The sequence below is a fragment of the Polyodon spathula genome, chromosome 7 (genome assembly GCF_017654505.1).
Source record: "Polyodon spathula isolate WHYD16114869_AA chromosome 7, ASM1765450v1, whole genome shotgun sequence".
NCBI classification, from domain to species: Eukaryota; Metazoa; Chordata; class Actinopteri; order Acipenseriformes; family Polyodontidae; genus Polyodon; species Polyodon spathula.
This window is the reverse complement of record NC_054540.1, coordinates 12,977,642-13,004,910: the sequence shown is the minus strand read 5'-3', so window position 1 is coordinate 13,004,910 and position 27,269 is coordinate 12,977,642. Positions and strand designations below refer to the sequence as shown.

General features: G+C 35.8%; 1 protein-coding gene across 1 annotated transcript in view; it reads left to right on the top strand.

The window, feature by feature from the left end:
* LOC121318188 (staphylococcal nuclease domain-containing protein 1) overlaps nucleotides 1-27,269 on the top strand; it is a 188,219-nt gene that overhangs the window by 120,745 nt on the left and 40,205 nt on the right. The window contains exon 17 of the mRNA XM_041254602.1: nucleotides 21,536-21,724. Coding sequence (XP_041110536.1) covers nucleotides 21,536-21,724 — 189 coding nt within the window. The remainder of the gene's footprint in view (nucleotides 1-21,535; nucleotides 21,725-27,269) is intronic.

Sequence of the window (27,269 nt, the reverse complement as noted above, 5' to 3'; positions counted from 1 at the left end):
GATTACTATTACAGAGTATCTGATCAGATTGAACGTTTAACTTCTATGATGGTGGCCAATAAACGTATGCTGGTTGTCTACATGGATGCAATATTCTTATAATAAATAATTCTCTACACCTACAGATCAACTCTCTCATACTTGCATTGTTTGTTTATTTTTTTTTCAGTTTATCCAGATTTTATTATGTAAATCCTGTAAAGTGTACATTTAATACAACAAGATTGGACACATCCACATTTGTGTTTGAAGTAAACCTAGCATGTATTTATGTGGCTGTAAAAGTTTACACTTGATTTGTTAGTTTTAACTGCTATTGTAAACCAATTAAGAAAGGTAATATTGTTTGTACTGTAACGGGATGCAGCTAGTGTGCCTTGCACATATTAAGACACCACCTTGAAGTCTGTTTTGCTGAAGAGTAACACATTGCCACTTCCCCTTTGACAGGAGGTGGTCTCCAAAGGTAAAATTGACACATGCAGGGCTGAATAATTAAGAGACTGACACTAGAGTTCACACAACACTAGTCTGTTGTGAAATACATGGTTTAAGGTGGCTCACTGGGGTTCTCCATCCACCATTTCAGAGGAAATGGTTTATAACAATCACCTTGCATTGAATAGATCTGGTAAGGTTATTGGAGTGGTAGTAGTCATGGTGACTATCCTTCTGCAGCCCTCACACCCCCACATGTCATACGGTGTAATGTGCAATGCAAAATATTATTGCGATGTTGGATGTTGCAAGAGAATATATGCTGGGGTGGTCTGATCCATACATGATGTGGTGGTGGTGGTGTGTGTGTGTTGTTTGTTTAACAAATGTTTTTAGTTTTCTCAAAAAGTAAAATAAGTTCTTTAACATCTGAAGTGGTGTATGTTTTTATGCTTATTTGCAGAAAGAAGGACAAACAGTATAAAATAGGAAGATAAATGTACACAATTCTGCTGGCTCAAGCAAAATTTTAGTGAAATACCCTGAGCAATATTTTATGGGCAAGTTGATTAGTCTACTGCAGATATTCCATTATGACAATGAGATACATCAATTGCAAATGTTGGACAGCAAAACCACTGTGCTTTTGGGCTGTTAATGTCTGGATATGAGTGTCAGAGTACAGTTAGTCTTTTTTTTTTTTTTTTCAGTGAATATCGCTGTCTCACTATAAACCACAGTAACCAGAAGCAGGTGAAAAGAACATAGTGGATCAAACAGTTGTGCACTTGGAGAATTCTGAATTAATGAAAGTTTACGATTTGTAAAATTGGTTGTTGTGGTCCTAGCCTTCGGTATATACGTTGTAGACCCTACTGTACTGTGCCATCAAGGCAAAACTGAAAACTTTTAAAGTAAAAGTCCAATGCAAGCATATCAGAACTGGCACTACCAGTTTGCAAGGGGGTTGGAAAGGATAGCAAGCCATGTCCATGCAGGAGGTGTCTGAACAGTGTAGCTTTTGTTCATTTTAAGAACCAGTGAAATTTTGGCCTTAAAGCTTTGAGATGCTTTTGCATTTGAATAATTAGTGAGATAGACCTGTGTGTCCTTACATCTGGATGATGAATGTCCAGTTGTGAGATGGCCTGCCCTTTTTTGAGCACTATTTAGTGAAATAAACATTGGATTTGAAAGGACACTGTCCCTGTCATGCCTTGCCCTTTGTTACTGAGCAACTTCTTAACACAATTACTACCTATTAAAACTCTCCTTACTTTCATTACAACTAATTTACGTTGATTCTGCAGCCTGCAGTGCCAGAAGAATGAAAGGTAGGCTAGAATGTCGGCAATCCTAACATGCTGGCATGGCCGACCTGGTAAGTTCGAGTGGAACCAAGGAAAATGTGCAGTGGTTGCGAAGCCACCCTGGGTTCTTTTGTATTGAACATTTCAATAAATGGCACACATTTTTATTTTTATTTAATAATTACCATTTACTGATTATTGTTAGCAGTTTTTTTGTTTTCATTGTTCAAAAAATAAAAAAGGGTTTTATCGCTATTGAACATGGGTAGGAGCATAAAGGGTTAATGAAAATTATATTTTTATATTAATGATATTTTATTTAACATTGTGTAATCAAAGAAACTACAAAATGATATTGCAAGACTCTACCGGAAGCCGTAATAGTAGTAAAATATTTCATATTGGATTTCACGTTTTTCAATTTGTCGGTTTTTCGTTAAGTACAGTCAACCTTGGTTAACTCGACTTAGTGGATAACTCAACACCTTTGTTTAGTTCGACAGTCTAGGTCCTAAATTTTCTCCATATAAAATACATGCATCCTGCCACTTCATTTTTTTTATTCAAAACCACGCTTTACTCGTAACTCGACTCATTACCGGTACCGCAGGGATAAAACTATTAAATACTAGTGGATAACTCAACACTGTCATTTTCACCTTCTGATCTACTTGACACTCTTTCACGCGACTGACCTCTGGCTGGAAATGGATTGTTCATCTGTTCATCCAAATTCGTATGTAGTTCAATGATAATGTAACATTCAGCTGTTTTTATTTGGCCTTTATGAAGCAAAATGTATTAATCTATAGGTTGATGCAAAACTTTTCTTTTTTTTGAGGGGGTGGGGGGTGCATATTATAAAAAAAAAAAAAATGATTCGGTGGTATGAAGACTGCTACTTGAACTCAGTTGCCCATGGTAACTATATTTGATCTTTGGTCTGCAAAACAATGTTTTTAGAAGGATGATTGTCTTCATGTTTGAGAGCCAAGAAGTGTCAAATCACCGTTTTCAAATATCTCTTGGATTCATCTGGTGAACTTCAAATGACCTCATACAACCCTTAATCTGCTGTGTCACCACTGCCCCGAAGTTCTGTTTCTTGTTTGCAACTTGCTGAGCGCAGTTTCTCTCAGATGTACTCCATCTCCTTCCCTCTCCTTTAAGGAAACTGAAGCAAGAACAGAATGCTGACAGACAGGGGCTTTCTCACAATTATTGGAGAAAACTTCAGGCTTTAAGCTTTCCCCATTTTTTTTTGCCCTTTTATCTTGGTTATTTCCCACTGATTGACTTTTGGTACAGATTGGTAGCAACCCAATGACATATTGAATTGGTCAGCAGCAATGTCTCTTGGAAACTCTACGTAGCAGGACACAAGATGAAGTCAGTGCTTTCTTTTTTTGTATAATATTTCTTAACATGTTCAATTGTCTTTTTAGTGTTTCCAGAAAAATCTAATTCAGAAATAATTTTAAAACATTAAATCACTTTGGCTTTCAGGGTTTTAACAGAGTAGGCAAGAGGGGTTCCCTGCCTCATTGTCTTTCGAGAGGTAATGCTTTGATCCATTTAGACAGCAAGCCAGTGACAGCAATTATGTTAAGACCTATAGCATATATTAGACTTATGTACAAGGGTGAATGACAGATGAGCTTGATGCTAATGTTATAAAATGAATATACCTTTTAAAGTCTAGTACACATATCAACTGATTTCAAATGCTGATTTAGTTGCCTCCTTTTCATCCTGTTGTGCTGACCTGAATATCTCTGCCCTTCCAGACTAAATACAAATATATTCCAATTTAGATATGTGTGTGTGTGTTAATTAATTGGTATGTTAATGAGGTAACGGTTTGATATGAAAGTTGACTTGATCAGTGTTATCTGCATAACTCCAAGCCTGTAGCCAGTATACAAAAAGAAAGTAGGACAGTATGTGCGGGCTCTACCTTGTTGGAGATGACCGCAACTGGAGTTGTTTTAAATAACTAGGTAGATCTTCAGGAGTGAGTTTGGGAGGCTTTGTGAGTTTGGTCTTCACCATACAGGTGTGTGGAAACATGTCATGCCACGATCAAAAGAAATCTCTAAGGACCTCAGAAAAACAGTTATTGATGCTCATCAGTCTAGAAAGGGTTACAAAACCATTTCTTAGGATTTGGGGCTCCACCAATCCACTGTCAGACAACAGTCTACAAATGGAGAAAGTTCAAGACCACAGTCACTCTACCCAGGAGTGGTCGTCCTACCAAAATCTCTCCACGAACAAACTGGAAAATCATCAAGGAAGTCACAGAGAACCCCAGACTAACATCCAAGGATCTGCAAGCCACTCTCGCCTTGGCTAATGTGAGTGTTCATGACTCAACTATCAGAAAAAGACTGAACAAAAATGGTGTTCATGGACAGATAGCAAGGAGGAAACCACTGGCCTCTAAAAAGAACATTGCTGTCCTTTTGAAGTTTGCAAAAGAGCACATAGATGATCCACAAGACTTCTGGAACAATGTTCTCTGAACAAACTAGTCAAAGGTAAAACTTTCTGGCCTTAATGAGAAACATTGTCTGGCGAAAAGCGAACACTGCGTTCGAACAGAAGAACCTCATCCCAACTGTCAAGCATGGTGGTGGAGTGTGATGGTTTGGGGCTGCTTTGCTGCCTCAGGAGCTGAACAGCTTGCCATCATCAGAAGATTCTAGAAGAGAATGTCAGATCCACCCATCTGTGGGCTGAAGCTGAACCGAAAGTGGGTCATGCAGCAAGAGAATGATCCTAAACATACAAGCAGATGCACCAGATCCAGAAATTCCACGTTTTAGAATGGCTTAGTCAATGTCTAGACCTAAACCCCATAGAAATGTTGTGGCAGGACCTGAAGCGAGCTGTGCATGCAAGGAAGCCCTCAAATGTCCCTGAGTTGAAACAGTTCTGTAAGGAGGATTGGGCCAAAATTCCTCAAAACCAATGTGAGAGACTGACCAACAGTTACAGGAAACGCTTAGTTGAAGTCGTCATTGCTGCTCAAGAGGGTGCCCCCAGTTACTGAATCTAAAGGTTCACATACTTTTTCAAACGTGGATATTGAGTGTTGAATCATTTGTGGATAAATAAGTGTTGAAAAAGTGCAATGTTTTTGTGTCTCTTTTCAGGTTTAGATTAAGATCTAATAACAATTTAGGTTTGAAATATGTGAAAATCCTAAGGGGTTCACAAAATTGGCTGTGTGTGTATATGTATATATATATATATATATATATATATATATATATATATATATATATATATATATATATATATATATATATATATTAGAAACCTCTGCTGGTAAGTTAAAATTACGAGAAACCTCTGCTGGTAAGTTTAAACATTTTTCTTTCATAGTACCAAAGTACATTTTCTCAGTTTTAAAATGCAGTGTTTTTCCCCTGTTGGGATCAAGCTTGGAAAACAGTTTCAGTCCCGGGAATCGGGACTAAAATCTATTATTGGTTCAGGAGTATTCAGGTAAAGCCTCCTTTAGGTTGCCAAAAAGAGAAAAGAAGTGTTTTTTTTTAGTTTTTTTTTAGTCACATTCAGGGACATTAATGCAGACATATTTGTTTCAGTAGTACTGTGTGTCAATATCCTCAATTCTAATTTTAATTCTAAAGTGATCTACTGGTGACAAATCTCTACTAAAAGCATTAATGGCAATTATGCATTGTTTACTGTGTGTTGCATACTGTATACCTGCAGAATTTTTGTGCTGCAAATCTAGAACTAAAAACATTGAGTATTGTTTCAAATGTACTGATGAATTTGATTTTACTTGTACAGTATACTGTGTGTAAAATCACATTTTTAAAAAGGTGAGTTTTTTTGTGAAATGGTTTGTATCAGTTTATTTATTTTCTTTTTGAATGTCACATCTCCATCCTTGACAAGAGTATGTGCAATATTAGGTTTTGTAATTTGATATCCATTGATTTATTTTCTATTTTAATGTATTTGTTGCTGAAAAAAAGGGAATTTTAGTTTTTGCTATTGATTTTAATAATCAGGCTGTTACAGTTTATTCAGGGCACACTACTCTAAAGTGCACAAAAATTAACATTTCATTACATCATTACTTTGCTACCAATAAATACAAAATGTGAGCACTTTCTACTCTCAAGTGGCACATTCCAGGGGATTCTGAATGTGTTTTTACAGTACATACGCTGTTTCCATGCCACAGGATGGCAGTTCACTCCCGAAAGGTGAAAAATGAATAATTTGCCTTAAATGTTCTTAAGTTGAAATATATAATAACATATATGTATTTATTTATATTCTTTGGAAGCCTCCTGCCTATAGTCACATATAAACTAAATCAAGTTGACATATTTGTGAAGTGTTTTACTTTTAAGTTCTGCCTTTAAAATTTGCATTGTGTTATGAAGTTATGGATGCATATACTGCGGCTATACAGTCCTGTAAATGCATTGGTGAAACAACATACATTTTAGTTATAGTTTAACCAGGTGAGCTCCCTTATGGATGACAGTATATTTTTTTGCTTTACTCACTAAGCTGATATTGTAAAGCAATGAAGTGGCAAAATTGCGAAAGTGGATGTCAAGCCTGGCTTTTTATTTATTTATTTATTTTTTTTTTATCAAGGGTATGCAGTTAGTTCAGGAACCAATGTCTTGCCGTAGAAATGCAATAAATGACTGAAATGGTCAGTGAAGTTTTCGTTTGGACAATGTGTAAACAATGAAGAGCTTTTTTTTTTTTATCCTTTTTTTTTATTCTGGAGGGGTAAGGTTACACAAGTCTAATGTTATAATTTTGCTCCCTCAGGAAGCAGTTTACTTACACACAGACTTGTATTTGATGGTGCATTAAATTAACTTTCTGGGGTAGTTTTAATTTGGGAGGTGGGCAAATTCTCTCCCTGATTTTCTCTGATATGAAAGCAGAGAGTAACAAGTCTAGCCTGAGTGGGCTATTGCTCCCATAATAAAGTCTTGCTGTGAAATCTGTGTCTACAGCAGGGGTCTCCAACCCAGATCCTGGAGAGCTACAGGGTCTTCTCGTTTTCATTTGTTACTTAATTAAACTTAAACGAATTAATTGTTTAATTAGTCAAGATTAATGTGTTCCAGCTGTTTAGCCATTGATGTAAAGGCACCTAAAAAAAACCTACAGGACTGGGGCTCTCCAGGACCAGGGTTGGAGACCCCTGGTCTACACTATATGACAATCATCCTGTCATGCATATGTATGTTGTATATCTAGGATTTATGTACTGTGTCCTCGCCAATTACCATTAAAGAAAATACCCATTACCCATTCAATAAACAAACATTTGTACATGATTTATACACTGTACAATTTCATAGAAAAGGGCATTCTGTAAAGGACTGTGTCTTGCGTACAATTTAATTAGTATTAATAGAGCAAGATTTAGACAAGCTCCTTTTAAAAGGGGCACCATTTACAGCAGTCAACAATAACTTGTTAAAATGCAGATGGCACCTCCAAACAATTTGTTATCCCTTTTGTTTACACTATCTTTTAATGCATTATACATTAACATTTATCAAAGCATGGCAGAAGGCGTTTCAATTACTGCAGAGTAATTAAGAAAAGGTGGGCAAAAGATGCTCCAGAACTGTTGGTACCAAGGTGGATAATTGAGAAAATTAACAAATGCCAGCCAAGTGGTTAATATTTAATGACACACCATACATCACCCAGCAGTGCTGTATGGAAAAGAGCAATCCGGACTGTAAAGATTGTAATTGATGGCAATTTAGTTTACAAGTTTCAAGTGTAAATTGTGTACAATGAAGGTTTTTATCAGAATTAAGTGTATTTTATATTGCAATTTTACACAAAGTTAGTATAAGAATTACTTTCCCCTGGTCTTGTGTCTCTAGCTATTTAGGTATTAAGGAAACCAGTTTTGAAAATACATCTTAAAAGCTTATATATGGATACACTTCTGTAAACGAATGTCCATTTATAACAGATCTTAAAACTTTACTATAAATACAAGACAAAATTATTTGAATGAGGACATGGTAAAGCCCCCTTTTGGTATTGCAGCATTTACACATTCACACCATTATCTTTTCCTATCTTCCCAGTTCTTTTTAAATAATTCTCATTTCTGTTTAAGAACTATTTGATGGCTTTTGCGTATCTTGGATGTCCCCGAAGCTAGGTGGCCATGTTTTCAGTCATGGACCATCCACTGTATAGCTACATTCTTATCTGAACAGGTTGTACCTACAGTATCAATTCATACTCAAGTGATTCTGTCATACCAGTTCCTCTAAGATACAGAAGTGAGAAGGGCATGCTACATTCTGTAATAGATATATCAATCAATCACACACACACAGTACCAGTCAAAAGTTTGTGTACACTTGCTGGAAACAATTGACAATGTTTTACGTCCTATACGTTTCTGTAAATACTTGAAAATGAAAACACATGTTACAATATTCAAAACAAAACATAATGAGTATCAAAGCAATGTTCAAGCAAATTGAAAATTCCTCAAAATAGCCACCCTTTGCCTTAATAACAGCCTCACAAACACGAGGCATTCGGTTAACAAATTTCAGCAGGAAATCACCCGACATGTCTTCCCAGCTCTTCTTTAGCAATTCCCAGAGATGTAGGGCACTTGTGGGTAGCTTTGCTTTGACTCTTCTGTCTAGTTCATCCCATACAAGTTCTATGGGATTGAGGTCTGGAGACTGGGCAGGTCAGGTCATTAGATTGAGTTGTCCTTCACTTTCCTCCTTTGCCAGATAGTTCTTACACAACTTTGAGGTGTTTCGGGTCATTATCTTGCTGAAGATTGAAGGACTGCCCAACTAGCCGTAATCCTAATGGAATGGCATGCCTCTGAAGTATGCTATGATAGCCATGCTGGTTGAGCTTGCTATGGACTTGGTAAAGATCACCAACTCTGTTTTGTAATGTGTAGTACTAGTTTTAAACTGTTAAGCAATTTATCATATTGGGTTATTTGAGATTAGAAAATGGAATAGTTAATGCAGTGCAGTGTTATTTATTGAATTTTTAAAAACTACCTGAATACAGTTCACAGTAGATAGGAGTATAAAAATTTATACAGATGGACATGAGTCATTATTTTACTTTATGTAACATTGGGAGAATCTATCCTTTTGGTTTATATATAAAAAAAATAAAAAAACTTCTCTCTGAATACGCAAGATTGTGAAACTGTAAAGCTCTTTTAGTTATACTAAAAGAAAAGACTTTAAACAACATTCACCAAAGACACAATGGATTAATGTTTGGAAGAACAACTGTTAAGTCCATTCACTTTGCATGATTCACAGATACTGTGTTCTAAATATTTAAGAATCAGTATTCTGTTTTTTGTTGTTGTTTTGTTATGTGCACAGACATACATACAGGCACACAGATATGTTTGTTTTTTCTATTTTTTTTTGTTTTGTTTTTGCCGAAAAGCAGTGTGTCTTATCTTTCAGGTTTCCTTCTCTCTCTTTCGAAGAACAGATTGTTTCAGTTTGTAAACTCCATTACCACTGTAAACCGCATCATCGACAGGATTTGAATTCCCAGCAGCCGTTGCTGGTCTGCCTGAAAGTGCACCAGCGTGTCTGAGCGCTGTGAGGTTCCGGCTCACTGAGAGAAGGCAGGAACAAGGTTAAACAGATGCTGCAGCCAAACTGCAAGATCGAGTCTCTGCTGTAGGCCACGAACGGGGGAGTAATAAGGCACCCTAACTCCAATTACGCTGCATTTTACAAAGAGTGAAATGTTGACTTGTGCAATTCCTAGTTTCAATTTTACACATTGATTTCATAGTGAATGTGCCTTGACCTTCAGCTTTTGACATGGGCAAACAAAGTATGTGCAGAACAACCACTACTTATGCTGCTTAATGCTACAGTGCATGTAATTTTAACCAGCAATAAAAGTTAATAACTTGACCTTCAGCACTTAACCTGGACTAGCCAAGTATGCACATATTGGCCATTACCTAGGTGGCTTAATGTTTCAGTACTTTTCAATACCATTGTAATTAGCAATGTACTTTCCATAAGGGTGCATCTACTTGTTCTGTGAAAGAGACCTAACACATGTACTTGCAGCTGCTGGATTTGAACAGTATTGCACAGCTTTTCAAAGATGTGTTAATCTGTTAACTGTCTGGTGTAATTAACCGTCATTTTTTGGAAGTGTGATTCATTATATTGTAGTCCTGCAATCTAAGTGTCTACAGTACATGTAATATTACATAGCAGCTTTAAGTGGATAAAAGAGCGGTTTGTGTTATTGCATAAAAAGGAAGAAATGAACTTACCTTCATGTGATTTTAGGAGTTTTGAGGTAGCCCTTCTGTTGAGGCTCATTTCCAGTGGGCAGTGCTTGCACTTAGCCTTACATACTTTTTCAGCATTGTCAGGTACACCAAAGTGCTCATACAACCTGAAGCTTTGTGTTTTAGACATGGTTGCTGTTGCTGATTGTTACTAGGATATCAAAGATGCAGTGTGACGCATGTATTTAATAGATTATTCAAATGCATTTGGAAACTGATCAATTGCATTCCGTCAAAAGCAAGTACTTTGCAGATAGATTAAGATAATAATTTGATTGAATATAATTGCGAATGAATTTTCATTTAAAATTACTTGAACCCAACTCTGATATACAGTACAGTAGTAAAATAAATACTTAACACACTTTTTTTTTTACTTTAGCCTGTAGGCTGCTGGTAACACAATAAATTGTACTACTGCATTCTCTGTACACATTACTGTACAATGCTGAAAAAATGAAAGATTATTTTAAATTGAAACAAAAATTGTTTTTAGCCAGTTACATATTTTTTCTCGTAGCCTTGGTCCACAATTAAGGCAAAATAGATCACTGTGCCGAATTAACAGGTTATGATACAGTACTGTACATATGCTGCACACACTTTACAGAAATAAATCATTTGTAAATGTGCATATAACATTTTACAGTGTACAGTCAGTAAAACACATAGCCTACTTGCTACTTTTTGTTTTCTGTTGGTATTACTTTCTATTCATTGCAAAAAGCAATTGAAGACTTGAAGTTCAGAATTGTAATCTGTAGTCCATCTTCTGTTTTGAACCACAGGAGTCGATCAGTTTTTCTGCAAGATACTTGCCCTTTTCCTACCGTTCTATCACAGTTAGTTTAAACACTGTAGTTTTATTCCCCCTTTTAATCAAGTACTTAATTTTAGTGATTTAGTAGGCAACTTGTATCTATTCTGTTTATTTTTGTTGGTGTCAGTATTCCCCTAGGGAATATTTTTTTGCGCACCAGGAAATTACATTGAAGGAAAAAACTCCAGTTTACTGCAAAGTTTGTATGCATAGTAAAGAAAACCGGGGTGTCTGGATGCAAGGGAGATATAATAATTATAATGTTCAAAGAAAAGGGGAAATGTGCACAAAACAATGATAAGCACAACAAAAGTAAACATTCCTACCTGTTAATATTTACTTTAACATAAGTAATTAGAAAATCATTATCAGATCATCTCCTAAGGACAGTTTCAGTTGATACTTAAGCTGTTGTGAATTTCAAGGTTCCCTTTTTTGTCATTTATTGGGTCAGTGACTGCCCTCTGAGTGGAAGGAAAAAATTGGGAAATTAATAAAACCGCCTGTGTCTCCAACCATGCAGCTGTTTGCTATGGAAGAAGACAATGGGTGGTACTTGTTGAGTTATGATTTATTTTTGTTCTATTTCCTTAGGCCTGCTTTTAATACTCATAACATTTCAGTACTGCGTACAGATAAATGTAAAAGGTTTTCTATAATTTGTCTGTTTGTGTACTGAACCTCAAAATTAAGGAAGTGACTGGAGGGTGGCAGAAATGTTGTTCCAGTGTCTGATTTTAGGCTTTACCCATAGCATTGGTTTAGATAATGTTAAGTTAACATAAATGTGTTTTTCAGCAAGAGGTTTATCTTTGCTGCCAACAGCAAAATCGACCATGCCTTCCATTCATCATGTCGGGTAAGCTAGATAGCAAAGCATCTCACTGTCCATGCTTAATTGGGTCAATTGAGATCAATCATGGTTAGGAGCCTCAGAACATGGGTTGCCGTGCCTCAGTTTCCAGGTAGTTTTTGCACCTTTTGATCTCCATCTATTAGCTTGACAGATGCCCAATTCCACAAGATGAGCTCAGGGCAAGACCTCATTTGGACATGCCTCCTCTTCAGAAGTAAACAGACTGTCAGCAAGAGCCACTGGTGAATCCTGGTGGTTACCTCTTTCTTGGTTGAACAATTTGTCAACTCTTGACAGGTGAAACATGTGCTTCATTTCTGAATTGGAATTGGGTGCTTTTTTTTTATTAAATAATAATAAAATAACAAAGGAATTTTACATTCATATTGGTATCATTATGGTTTTACATATCGCAGGGCTACCTCTTATCCTTGTAAGAGTGCTGTAATTTGTTCTTAGTGTGAAAAGGCCTACATTGCTGAAGGCACAATAAACAGCATTCTTTTAAAAAATGTTTACAATTTCCTGTTGGTTTATTTTACCAGTAAGGTATAAAACTGTACAGTGTGTTTATAATTGAATCGATATCTTTGTGCATGAAACAACACTGCTGGCAGATTTGAAAGGGTAGTTGCTACTAATGGTGACATGACTTTGCAGTACCCAGTCGACACCTATGGAATGTGTGTGTGTGTGTGTGTGTGTGTGTGTGCGTGCGCATATTCCCCTCAGCTGCAAAAAAAGGGAACAAGCCTTTTTCAGGACTCAAGGGACTGCTTTTCTCTGAGAATGCAAGATTCTTGCACTCTGTTTGCGGAACAGTTAGGAAACATGTACATTACTTTCTTCCAGTGGAAGGCAGATTTTCTTTAAGTAATACATGTCTACTTTCTCATAAAAAAAAAATTGATAAGGACCCCCGGCTGTCTCTGATTTTGACTCCACGGTCCTGTTTATTATACAGTTAGTGACTGATTTGTGTTGAACAATTCATTGACCTTGTTTTGACTTTTTCATCCTTGTAATTTAGCATTTGATAAACAAATGACATCTTAAATTACACAATGTAAAAAAAAAATGGTATAAAATAAAGAAACTAATAAAAAGGAGTGTGGCTATGATCTTTGGCTTCACAACGGTACAATACATACCACGGTATATGGTTTATGATATGCATCGTGAAACAATTCATAAAACATGAACATTGTTCATTTGCTGTTGGGTTTGGTTTTTTTTGTTTGTTTTTGTTTTTAACCAGATTATGTACTGAAATATTTCAGCTAGCTTAGATATGCCAGTATGAAACATTTAATTGTATACAATGGTATAATCCAGCAATCAACTTTTGTGGGTGCAAAATAAATTCCAACTAAAACTTGCGTTTTTGCATACTAAAATTATGTATTTTATTATGTTCAGCACATTGTTACAGTTGCTTTAAGAACATTCAGGCATGTATGATTGCTATGCAAAAGTGAAACCTTGAGCAGAAAGGACAAAACAGCCTCTGTATTTTCTCTTTAAATCTGTTATTATAAAATACACCCTACAAGACATATAACCCTAAGTTATTTTGAGAAGTTCTTTGAACGTAGAGGTTTTGAAAACAGAAGAGGAATAATATCAGCACCTTATCAGAAGAATATCTGTTAAATTCAATATCTAAGTGTTATAACTGAATCAAGTGAAAGAATGATTAAGTAACTGTCATCTTATGCCCCCTTTTTTGCCACCAGTTATTTGCTGTTCCATCGGTTATTTGTTCCTCAAATGCATGTAAACCTTGCTAAATTGATTAATTCTAACAAAATGTCACAGTATACTGATTTTAAATAGCACCCTTTTTAAATTTTTCACTAAAATCAAACTGTTTAGCTAAGTGTTGTCTTTCAGTATTGCTTCAATCCCAAGGGCAGATTGTCGGGGTGGGGGTAGTAATTAAGTAATTATATCTTGTGGTCTCACTTTACAGGTGGCATTCAGTAAGTCATCCTCAGAAATTCAGAGAAAAAAAACCTGGTTATATTGGTATTAATTTTGGAAATAAGCCACAACAACTTCATTAAATGTGTATTTGTTTTTAGGTGTGAAAATATAAATGGTCTGATGTTTAGAAGAATGTCTCTTGGCAATTGCGATTAGTATTCAAAAGCTTACAGTGCATACCTACTGTGTGATGTTATTTACTTGTTTCAAAATGCAGAACTGTGTGATTTTTCCATTTTAAAAAGTTTTGCAAAACTACCTGATAATTTAGATTCAATATTTGATCTTGTCATCACATCTAATTCTAAGTGTTGTTTAAACTCAAAATATGACAAATGCAAGTGTCCATTGTGTGCAAGGATCATGAATCCTCGGATTGTGTATAAAATCCTGTTCCAGTTTTAGGGATGGTAATAAACACATCTCTTTGGCTATTAGACTTAATACAGGATAACCTTTTTTTCTTTTTCTTTTTTTTTTTTTAAATCTAAATCGAGTTAGAAGTTAATTGTAATGTGCTGTTAGAGCATTTCTGGTTTACCTGAGATCTTTGAAGATAGGTAAACAGTCATTAAGTGTATCTTCAGGGAGAAATGCACTGTTTCTAGTGAATAAAGACATACTATAGGTAGTATATTCAGTCTTTCTTCACGGAACCTAATTTTAATGTTGGCCTTACTTTCTAACTACACTGTACATGTTTAATCAGCAGCAGGTAGTTTAGTAATTCAATATAAACCTCCTGTATTTCAGGGGTTGGAGTTTAAGAGTAAACCTTATAGAAAAATTGTTTATTTTTGACAGGGATTGTTTTATTGATGAATTATATCTTTATAGAAGAGCAGAAATGGTGTTGAATTCCGTAAAACATGAGTTTTGTATCATACCACAGAAGTTTTTTTTTTTTTTTCGAAAGATACTTCATCTGCAGAAGGTGAACGTATGAATGGATTTTAGGGTCTTTAGTGTTTTTTGACACATGGTTACTAAAAGAAAAGCTTGGAAACCTGTAACTTGCTTCTCCTCCCTGAAGCATTCATTCTTTGATTGAAAAGTAACAGCAGTGTTGCTGGACAGCAATATTAAGCCAGATAAACCCTGGGGTGACAGTTTTATCTTTCCTCACAAACCAAGATGGATACCTTTACAACCCCTTTTCTGAAGCTGCAGGGCATTTATTTGTTCCACCAAGGCCAAAACATTGGAAAATGTTCTGTCAATGGGATATCTTATTGATCTTGTATGCGTTCCCCGTTTTTAGCTTTTGTTTTTCTGTCACCCTAGATTGTTAGTCCCTATTTATTTATTTATTTATTTATTTATTTATTTAAGTGTTGGTGTCCTCCTCCTCTTGCGTTGGCCTTATATACAGAAACTGTTTATGCTATGTTTTAGTTGATTTGTTACTTAAAGTCAAAAGTATTTATCGCCAATTTGAAGTAGGAAGTTGTGAAGTTTTTTTTTTTTTTTTTTTTTTGACTACTCGGAATGGTGTAATTGCACACTTATTTGTTTTGTTCTAAGGCAACTTGAAAGGAGTACTAAATCCCTTTGCTACAAAAGGATAGTACTGATTTCCATTACATATCAGTTTCTCAACTGTTGTCAAAGAAACCTCGTTCAGTCAGTGGCCACAGTTGCCATGGCAGTGGACCATACTGAAAAAGCACCAGTTTTAGTTTGCCCAGTAAAGCGCTTCTGTCTTTGCTCTTCAACCCTTCCACTGCTTGTTGTCTAACTTCTCCCACACGAACTGTGTCCTTTAAATCCCTGTCGTACCATCTCCCAAGACTTTTCACTGGTTTCGCAGACAATGTTGATATTGCTTCACCATTAATGTAGAACTTTTTATCTACTACTTTACCTTTAAATATATATATATAATTATATATCCTTGATTTAATGAAGCAAAGCGCTCTCCTTCCACCTACCCATTTTGACGCCCTAATAATTACTTCCCTTGCCATGGTAAAAGCCAGTGGAGAAATGGTGTATCCTGGCATCATTCCAACTTCTAGGCATTGACATGTGGTGCTGAATTCTAAAGTTGAAAAACAAAATTTGCAAATCTCCAAAACAGTCTTTCACTAAATGTATTGTTGTCATCAGTAAACTGAAAAAAATCAAATGCTGCGCAAAGAAGCTCATGTGGCACTGAATCATATGCATTAGCCAAATCCAGGAATGTGACATGGAGCTCCTTCCTCTCCTTTTTAGCTGATTGAATTTGTTGCCAGATCACACTGCTGTATTCTAAGCATCCTGGAAAACCTGGAATGCCTGCTTTTTGTACTGAGGTGTCAATGAAGAGGTTCTTTGTAGGTAATTTGACAATCTCTAGGCAATAATGCCGAAGAAAGTCTTGCCTTCTACGTTTAATAGGAAAATAGGACAAAACTGACTGATGCTTGTAGAGTCTTTTTCTTTTGGTATAAAGACTCCACCTGCTCAACACCAGGCTCTTGGTACAACCTGTTTTTCCCATGCCACTTTCATCAATTTCCATAAGATTCATAAAACGTAGTTCTTGCTCCTTTCTTTTTGTAGCGTTTGTAATGTTGGCTCAAGGGATCAGCTTATTTGGCCTCCCCAGCGCATCCACACACACAGTGGCCACAGACTAACATAAATTACAATGTTAAAACACAGCTATAATTGCAACAGATTGCTTAGTGTTTTCTGTTTCCTAATCAGTTTTATGAGATGCTTTTCTGTTGTGGAGAGGCTTTTTTATGCCAACATGTGTATAAGCAAATAAGTAAAACAGCATGAATAAGTCAATTATTGATCTTTGTAGGGACAGAGGGAGGCTGACGACGAAGCACATTAGAAATCAATACAGGGTTTATTCCTAATATAGTAGAATGTGTAGGTGTTTGTGGGGGAAGTAAAGTCAATTATCACGTGGCTAATGCTTTTCATACACGGGCAGTATGCTTTCACTGCTGCTGTTCTGTGTTTACACATCTCACTAGAGCTTAAGTCAGTGAGAAAAAGTCAACCATTATTATATTATTTTTTTCTGTGGGGAGGGGGTTGGTGGACACGTCAGGCTTGTAAGTACCATTAATAGTTAGTTGGTAGTATCCCAGTAGCAAATTAATAATGGAAAATAAATAATATTTAAAAAAAAGTACACCTGCAATTGAATAAAAGAACTATGTATGTGTGTGATATATATAGATATATATATAAATATAATGACACATACAGTACCAGTCAAAAGTTTGAGTACACTTGCTGGAAACTAGGTTTTTTTCATAACTGACAATGTTTTACGTCGTTATATAACATTTGAAAATGAAAACACCAGTTACAATATAAAAAAACATAAGGAGTATCAAAGCAATGTTCAAGAAAATTTTAAATTGTCTCTAAATCTTGGATTTCTCAAAATAGCCACCCTTAGCCTTAATAACAGCCTCACAAACACGAGGCATTTGGTTAACAAGTTTCAGCAGGAAATCACCCGACATGTCTTCCCAGCTCTTCTGCAGCAATTTCCAGAGATATAGGGTACTTGTGGGTAGCTTTGCTTTGACTCTTCTGTCCAGTTCGTCCCATACAAGATCTATGGGATTGAGGTCTGGAGACTGGGCAGGCCAGGTCATTAGATTGAGTTGTCCTTCACTTTCCTCCTTCGCCAGATATTTCTTGCACAACTTTGAAGTGTGTTTCGGGTCATTATCTTGCTGAAGAATGAAGGACTGCCCAACTAGCCGTAATCCTGGTGGAATAGCATGCCTCTGAAGTATGCTATGATAGCCATGCTGCTTGAGCTTGCTATGGACTTGATGAAGATCACCAACTCTGTCACCAGAAAAGCAACCCCAGACCATGACACTGCCTCCTCCATGCTTAACAGTGGGAACCACGCATGCAGAACTCATGCGCTCACCCTCTCTGGGTCTTACAAATACTCGGCAGTTGGATCAAAATATTTCAAATTTTGACTTGTTCTCTGATCTGAGGTCACCCTTGGCCTGCCTGACCTTGTTCGGTCCTCATGAGTGCCAGTTTCTTCAAATCTTTTGATGGTCTTGGCCACAGCAGTTAGACACTTGCAAAGTCTTAAAGATTGACCTTCATTTCTTAAAGTAATTACAGACTGTCTTTTTTTCTTTACTTAACTGAGCGTATTTGTCATTTTCTGCTCCCTTACATTCAGGAATGACAAACTTGTGCCTATGCTACCTATATTTTATAGTAATCATGGACCCTCACCTGTTAACAATAATTGGTGACAAAAGGTTAATTAGGTAACATGCTAGTTAACTCAGAGAATATCTAACAAAGACACATTCATACTTAGGCCAGTGTTCTAACACCGTGTTATACACATTTCAGACTATTAACTGACTTGGGCTTTAGACTGAAATCCCTTTGCTTTGGGTTAATTTCAATGAAATGTGACAAGATTTACATTTTCATTTAAAAATGTAAATTTTTAATGCAATTCACTTATGATTATCAGCTTTTATAAGTACACTTATCATATAATGAAATATTAAGTGTTTATAGACAAGTTTATACAGTTAAAAGCATAGATAATTACGAAAAACCTGGTTTCAAGCAGGCATACTCAAACTTTTGACTGGTACTGTGTGTGTGTGTGTGTGTGTATTATATATATATATATATATATATATATATATATATATATATATATATATATATATATATATATATATATATATATATATATATATAATAATTTATTAAATAAATAAAATCGGAGCTTTCGCATTCCATCTGACAATGGGCTAGATTTAAGCAAAATTTGAAGCCATAATTGCCAGTGTTTGAATTTACATGCCTTTTAAACCTAAATTGAAAATTCAAGTAATTTCTTTTGAACTAATATTTTGTGTAGCTTTTTTGTTGTGTTCCTTTTCCTGTTCCTCGGTTGAAATTTAGATGTGCAGTGTTGGAGAGCTGAGTAACTTGGATTGCTGGGTTATGTAACTTAAAGGGCACTCAGAGAGAGAAGAAACGCCAGAAGCATTCAGAATACAGGGTCTCTGTAGTGTTTGTCAGAATCCTGATAAAATAACGGTATTCCCTTTTTCAAAGTTGGAACACCAAGCTGTGGCATGGAAACAAAAGCCAGCCCTTACGCATGTCGGCAGAAATTAAACAAAGGGGCTTATAATTTTGCAAAGTGCTGTTGGTTAAAGTGGTGCTTTTTTAATCGGACAGACTATGCAGTGACTGTTGTCTCATCAGGGCAGGCAGCAGTTGCCTTGCTTGTTGTAAGCAGAAACATAAAGGGCTAGGCTATCTAACAGTCACCAGCTAGCCTGATTTTATAACTGCTATTTCAGTTTAACATAAGCTTAATACCGGTATGTAGTGGTTTTTGTTTGTTTTTAAATTTGCTTCTTTAGAGAGTGGGAAATTATTTCTGAAATGAGATCACACTCTCTGCTCATATCATAGACCATGTGATATTACCACATGGTAGCTAGGATTTTATTTAAAAACATTTAGTAGGTATTTTTATTTTTTCAGAGTTCCTACATACCTGCCTAGCCCCTCACCATTTAAAAAAATATATATCAATATTTGCTGTAATTTCTGTTTATGAAACAAAATCTTGTAATGGGAACATAATTGGTTAGTGTTAGCAGTTTCTGTGTTGCAAAGCCCAGAAGTGAGCTGGGTATTTTAACAGTTCTGATGTCAGCAGATTTAATTTAATTCATTATAGGTTCATTCTACTCCTTGCAATAAAAGCCAGCAGTAGCTTTGGGCTTTACTTGTGTAACTGAGAGCAATGCAGTCTGCCAGAAGTCCATAGTAAAACACAGGAAAGATCATAGGAGGATATTTAAAGAGTATTTGTTAAAAGAAGGCTTTCTTAGAGGATTACATATAGTTGGATCGTTCTTGTTCTACTGCTACAGTATATTTGTCATTAGTATTTATAATGGAAATTATTAAATAGGATTAGTGGTGAATACCCTTTTCTTTCCAGTTGCATACTAGTTTCCTGGTTTTACTAAGAGATTAACAAGACACATCTGAGATTGTTAACTATACACTGTGGCTGCTCAAGTTTGTATTAAAACCTGGGGTGGGTGAAACTGCTATGCAGTATGTTGTATTTCCATCCTTGCAGCAGAGTCATTCTAAAGTAAAACCAGTATATCAGTAACATACATCCCCACCACCACTGTAAATTAAAATTCACATGCTCACATGTGGTCCATTATATTTGGAGTAGAATGATCCTCCCAGGACAGAATTGACAAACTCTAGACTAGAGCCTCCAAGCTCCCAGCAATGTTGTTAAGTGAGGCTATGAATCTAATAGTTGGAATAAGACGTGAATCTGATTTCTCTCTTGGTTAATGAAACAATTGGTTATGCTTGTAGTACTTTTGAATCATGCTCCTAGATTGTAAGGCCGTGTCCATGTGATGTCCTTGCAGAGCTGCATTGTTCCTTTTAACTGTCACTGCACTTCCCTCAGCGTTCTTGTCCCTGCTCCAGACTCCTCACGTCCCAGTCTGTGGTAACGTGGCTAATATAATTTTGTGCCAGTTAACTGGTCTTGAGCTGAGCCTTTTAGAGTGATTTATTTTAAGTAGGTGCTTATTGATTTAAGAGTGCTCGGGGACCAGCACAAGGACTGGCATGTGTCACCTAATACACTGAGTAAACTCCCCTTATGGCTTAGAGAGAAATCAAAGAGGCTCATCAGAGACACAGTTTAAAAAAAAAAAATAATAATAATTGCATTTCATCTCAACCTTTTTTTCTCATTTTATTCTAATCTTTGTTAATGCCTTGTTAATAACTGTTGAATAAATATAAAAAGTTGTGACAAGTTAGAGACACATTGCTTTCAGACAGGATATTAAAATAATCAAAATAAATCCAAAACGAATGCCTCTGTGCAGAATGCTGTCTAGAATGCCAAGTAGCTTTTTTCAATATTTAACAGGCTTAAAACTACCTTTTTATTCCATTGCAATAATGGTGCTATTGTCCATTTCTTCCTTATACTGCTTGGCCATAGTACTCCATAAACGAGCAACCCTACATATTTTTTTTTTCTTCTGGAGAAGCAAGAAACTGTTTTTCTCCAATCCTGGTATACATCTGTTTGATGTATCCTTATTGGACGAAGCCATGTCTTTTTTTTTTTTTTTTTTTTTTTGGATCTTTTGTAAAGGTCTGCAGTCAGTCAGCAGTGTCCCTGTCACCAATTTCAAGATTCATATTCCAAATGTCCAACCCAAAGGGCACATGACTTAAGTGAACTCTTTTACAAAGTCTATCAGTTAAAGAAAAAAAGAATCACACCCAATAGAATTAAAATATGAAAAACTGAAAAGCCTGTTAATGCTATATTTAAATTTAAAAGTTAGACAGATTTAAAGAAGTACTACAATAAAGCCATTTTAATTTAGAGACAAACTAAGGAACCAAAGTACATATAGGCCATAACTGCATCGGTGTTGAGAAGTATTTCTGCAAAAAATACTGTTGGCAATGTGTCTACCTAATTGCATGGGTTATTTTAAACCTAAAAACCTTAGCTGGCAATTTTATCTACAAGTAACTGTCCAATTTGATAGTTGAGCATCTTGCAATATACCTTGTGGTAATGTGCATTTATTGTAGTTCATTCTGTTCAGATAGCTAGTGTATTCTATGTTGTTTTGTAACTGTTCTCTTTAGATTTTGAACAATAGGTTAAAATGTACTTTTCCCTAAAAAATCTGTTAAATAAAGTATCTGTTTTTGTCTAGGTTGAAGTGGAGGTGGAAAGCATGGACAAGGCTGGCAACTTCATTGGCTGGCTTCACATTGATGGGCTGAATCTGTCTGTGGCCCTGGTGGAGCATGCCCTTTCCAAAGTGCACTTTACTGCTGAGAGGAGCTCCTACTACAAAACCCTGCTGTCTGCCGAAGAGGCTGCCAGGCTGAAGAAAGAAAAGGTAAGGTGGTGGTTCATTTGTTCTTTTTCGTTTTAGGCTGACCTGCATTAACCCAAGCGGTACTCGGCACTTCATGGAAGCCTGCCCGTTCCCATGTGTACCATCTAAGCAAATCCCCCTTTTTTTTTTGTTTCTTTCAGCCAGCTGTATAAATGACACCCCCCACCCCAAATAAAAGCAAGCCTTGTTAAAAACCTTAATCTTAAGCCATTGAGTTTAAGGCCGAGAAGGGATATATCGAATCAGCATTACCTGATAAGGTGGGGGGTGACCCACTCAGTCTGCTAGCAGTTTTGTAAATCTTCCAGCTGTGGGGTTGAAAGCATAATTAACCCATTGGGATCTACAGTAAAAGCTGAGAGCCTAGCTTTTCTTTTGAAGTATCAGCCCTCGTTTTCAACGAGTGGTGTTTTTTTTTTTTTAAATATTGCCCCCTCGGCAGTGTGTATACAAACACACAAGTTGCAGTGTCAGGTTTTCATTACACAGAGTTTAAAAGTAATATACTGGACTCATTAAAATTTACTTAGGGAGCTGAGGTTGTACTGTAGACATTTGTTCAGAACAAAATAATTGCTTATCTCTGCACAGTTTGGCAAGCCTCAACAATTTAAAGGAGAAGGATGTTTGTATTCATATTGTCACAATGTCCATTACGAATACAGTTGCAGAGAGTTGTTTTAAGTCGTACAACAGCGTTCAGACAAAAGAGCACATTCCATGGAAATTGCTGTGGCTGCAGGAGAGGTGTGTGGATACTATCAATAAAGATTCCTTGTGGTGGTTTTGCCTTTGCCTGTGAAGCAGATGAGATTGTTACTGTTGAAGCAGTACAAAGCAGCAAAAACATTTTACCAAATGCTTTTGATAAATCATTTAAGAAAGATCAAGGCAAGGTTGTTTTTTGTTTTTGTTTTTTTGTGGGGTGGGGGGTAGGGTGAGGGGGTTGAATGTGTTGATTTTAAGCTGTTGGGCAAATTTTGTTGAATGAATAGGACAGTCTAACAAATGATGTGATGTGTTCTGATAGAGGGCTTCCAGTATCAGTGCTGTATCCCATGTTATTGGATAATAATGACATAGAGGTGGTATAAAGATAATAAACCTGTCATAGTCTGGTCTTTTTAGACAGTTTGTTGTTCCAGGAGGGTTGTAAGTGTAAAATCTAGGTAATGTTCCTTAAGTATTTTATTATTTCACAATATAAATTGTAGTGCTTTTTGTGAAAATGTGTCTTTTGTTTTGCTACATAAATCACATTGCACTCAATCATCCATGCGATTTGATGAGATTTGGATTGCTGTGCCATCAGTTTAATGCTGTGAGCTTTGAATGCGTATATATATATATAGATAAATATTCAGTAGTTTGGACTTTTTAAATTTTATTTTTATTTAATATAGTAAATTGCAGTGATGTTCTGGACCAACGACCGGCATCATGTGTAGTATCCAAATACCCCTTTTGAAGGCAACATGACAGCACATTAATGCCCTAGTGACAGTAGCAGTGCCCTTCCTGCAGCAGACATAGAATACTATATCCCAGCAGGACGATGCCAGGCCACATGTCGCAAGGATCACATGGATGTTACTACTGTACGCAAGGATAATGTCCAGACACTACCAATTCTAGTGTTACACTGTTTAATGTTAGCAAGTAACTTTGTTTATTTTGTGTTGCATTCTTACTTTCACTAGCTAACTAGCTAGAAGATAAAATAAACTGAGACTGTGACACCTGTGTCTCCGAGTTCCAAGGAGTGGATGCTCTCTGGAGAGTTGGGCTGAAGTATATTGGCAGGGTGGTGAAATAAAACAGCAGATTTACTGGTGTGACTATGTGACCGTAGAGAACCCCATTCTGTTATACTGCACTGTCATTCTGTAGTCCTAATGGGAACTAAATGGTGCATTTAAATAGTATTTAAGGAAATGTTGCTTTGGTTTTAAGCTTGCTGATGACTTTTTCTTTTGAAGGGCGTCTTCTAATTAAAAAACATATATATAATTTTTTTTTTTTTTTTTAAGATTTACAGTGGATTAGAAAATGGGCTATTTGATTTGTCCTCTGATGAAAGTAGAAAGTAAAGGTACTGTCAATGCTGCATCTGCTTTCTAAGGTTTTGTTCTCTGTCTTTAGTATTTTCCACATCAATATTTTCTCTTGTACGGAGTTCTAATTTTCAGTGGCTTCAACAAAATTGTTGAATTGTTGTATTGCTCAAGGACTCAGTAATTTGCCTGGGGCCACCCTCCACACGGCATTTAGAACTGCATCATCTCTGGGTTTCCATTATAATCTACCTTGAACCCCTTAAGGTGGTGTTTACAATTCCCCTTATTCTGCAGGTATTGTATGTTTATATATAATTCCACTACTGCACTGGTGCTCTTTTTGGGGGTGATAGCAACAGAGATGGTAATGAGATGTGGCATTGTGAATTGCATTACTGCTAATTAATGCATGCTTCAGTACATGTGCTGTAACGAGAACACAAATGACTGCTGCCAGCTCTTAGGATTTGTATCCTCTCATTTCAAGGGATTTGAATTAATGCAGGCAGGGGGGATTGCATGCTTGTTTCCCTCCTTCTGCAGTGTTATATTCAGTCTTTTCCAGTTTAAAAAAAAAAAAAAAACATTTTTTTCCACACCATCTGCTTGTAATTTTATTATTATTATTATTATTATTATTATTATTATTATTATTATTATTATTATTATTATTATTATTATTATTATTTTGTTCTTTATCCTTCCACTTATCCTGGATTTAATTGACGACTCCAATAGGCAGACATGTAGCACAAATCTGTCTTCCAAAATCTGTCAATAGTATATAATTCCTTTTTGTAGAATATACTCTACAGTGCTTACAAGTCAATGGCTTAGCTCTTAAATGGTGCCCTTTGGCAAGTTATTTTTGTAATCCTATAAAAAAATAAAAAATAAAAATTGGCAGACAAATGTGTCTATCAGGTTGTCCTGACAAGCTAGTTTTATCCCCAAATTATTGTGGTTTTGCTATAAGGGTCAGTAGGGTCTGATGAGGTTATTTATTAACATGGAATTCTACAGTACTATAGCGAGGACTTGAAAACGTAAACCTATCGTTTTGAAGGTTTTCCCCTCAAATTTATCCCAATTTAAAAATGCTGCAATTTTTCTCTTTGCCTCTCCAAGCTTCAGTGTTAAGGTTATTTGGGAATATGGCCAAGTGCTATGGTAATTCAGATATAAATGTGAGGCAATTGTAGGATACCTTTTTTCAAAAGGCAGGAGTGCTGTAAGAGCAAATGGCTAGAAATTGATATATTGATTTATCAATAATTTCTCCAAGATAATACATCTTTGGTTCACCAAGATGTCAGGTTACACCAGGAAATGTGACTGGTTAATCGTCTATTTTACAGCTTCTGATCAATATTGGAGTCCTATAGCACTTCATTTGATTAGGAACACTCTGATGGCATTTCACAATGTAGATTGTATTCTCTGAGGAACTCCCTGCCTTTTTTCTGCACAGGACAAACCTTCCTCAAAAACATCTTTAAGAATTGCTAATGAACTATAAAATGTTGCCCACATCACTAAAAGATTCACTGCTGACTATACCTTTGCACTCATTTACATTCAACCATATTCAAATTGTCCTTGTTATAATGCGAACCTCATTAGAACATGCACAATATTTGTATACCTGTACGTTTCTTTATTGAGAGCGGCGTTTATTCGAGGGCAGCATTTATTAAAAAGTTGATATCTGAGTGAGGCGTTAATTTGAGGGTGGTATTAATTCAAAGTAATACACTAAAGTAACACAATTTACACTAATGTGCATAACAGCAAGCTGTGAGTACCATCGAGTGATTGACCTGTCTTGCTCTTTTTTTTTTTTTTTTTTTTTTTTTTTTTTTTTTTAGATGGGCAGTATTGTGTATGAAGAGAAATTAATTCTGGTTGTGTAATTATAGTTGCAGCTGGTGCCATGTGTCACTACACAGACTTGTTCCTCAAGAGTTAAGGATTAAAAAAAAACGAAGAAGACATTGCAGTTACAGCTGTATGAGAACTGTTTGATTCTCTGATTTTAGACTTCTTTAAAACTGGACGAATTCACTTTAAAAATTAATCATATGGCCATTGCAGTGGATTTTTTACATGCTTACTATGTCATTCAAATCATCCTGCATTTAATATAGCCAGCTTAATCACTTTATTAGCTTCTTTGCTTTTCAAATAAAGGATAATGAGTGTAAGGTTTTAAATAATATTCAAAACAGAGATACAAAAGTACATGGTCTTAATTTTAACAGGAGATTAAACAAATTATTTTCTTAATGTAGCAAGGCAGTATATTTACACTGAACGCTAATTTTTGTTTTTTACAGCTACATACTGTAAATTGCCTGTTCATTGACCAAAGGAAGAAGAATAAAGGTTAGGCTTCATAGTTAAAAACATGTGTAAAGAAGAAACAAAATAAAACATTGAAGGAAAAGTAATTCATTGTTAAGTTCATAATTAATTCTTGATGTGCTCTCTGGTCATAGTTATGCATTAGTGAAGCAGTCTTAATAGTTCATCATGCATTGTTTGGTTGAGTCACGCATTACATATACACGTGCCAGCTTCCACTTGGCTAAGTATGCATGTACAATGTTCAGCATCTAGTTGAATAGATGCACATTATGTATTGTAAAGATATCAAAAGCATCGCTTCAGTTCATTTACTTGTAAACACACAATATATCTTTGATACTTATTCTGCTGGTGCAATATTTAAAACAAAGTCTTCTTAACACGGCCGTCCTCTCTGTGGAAGTTAGTTGTGCAGCAGCACAGCATAGTGCAGTATCTCCGTGAAGTCTATAGGCAAAAACTTTTGTCGTTCTGGAGGTAGCCTATCTTCTCCGGGACAGCTTTAAAGATTACATCATTGCGTCTTTGTTGAAAAACTTCAGAGTTTGAGTTGAAAGAGATGATGTTTTCAAGAAAGTGAGTCCAACAAGCAAGAGTGATTCCAGAGAGAGCCCAGAAAACGAAAATCCTTCTTTTGAGTTTAAATAACACAATGTTTAGGTGTTCCGTTGTACTGTAAACAAATCCTTGTTGGTCCTTCCATTGGTTCACAGTATTTGATAGACAGTTGCATGTCACAAAAAAGGGTGCGTTAGATATGGAATGTATCCGCCTATTTCGTTATTAAAGGATTTTACATTTATCATTTAAACCTCCTATTCAATATAACTTTAGTTACATTCTTTGTACCAATTTCAGTTTCATTCTCTATGCAAAATTATGATTACAAGCATATAAAACACAACACAATACAATCAAAGGATAATATTTAAATATAGTTATTAGTTTTATAATCATTTAAAACACAATAAACCCTTCAGGTTTATTGGGAAACTTACTTAAAATAAGTATTAAACTTGTGTCTACAAGTTTTGTAATTAAAAAGCATTTTAACTAACTTTTAACACAATAATGGTACAACAGCATCGTCACTATAGCTTGCTTTGGTAAGTTTTATGACA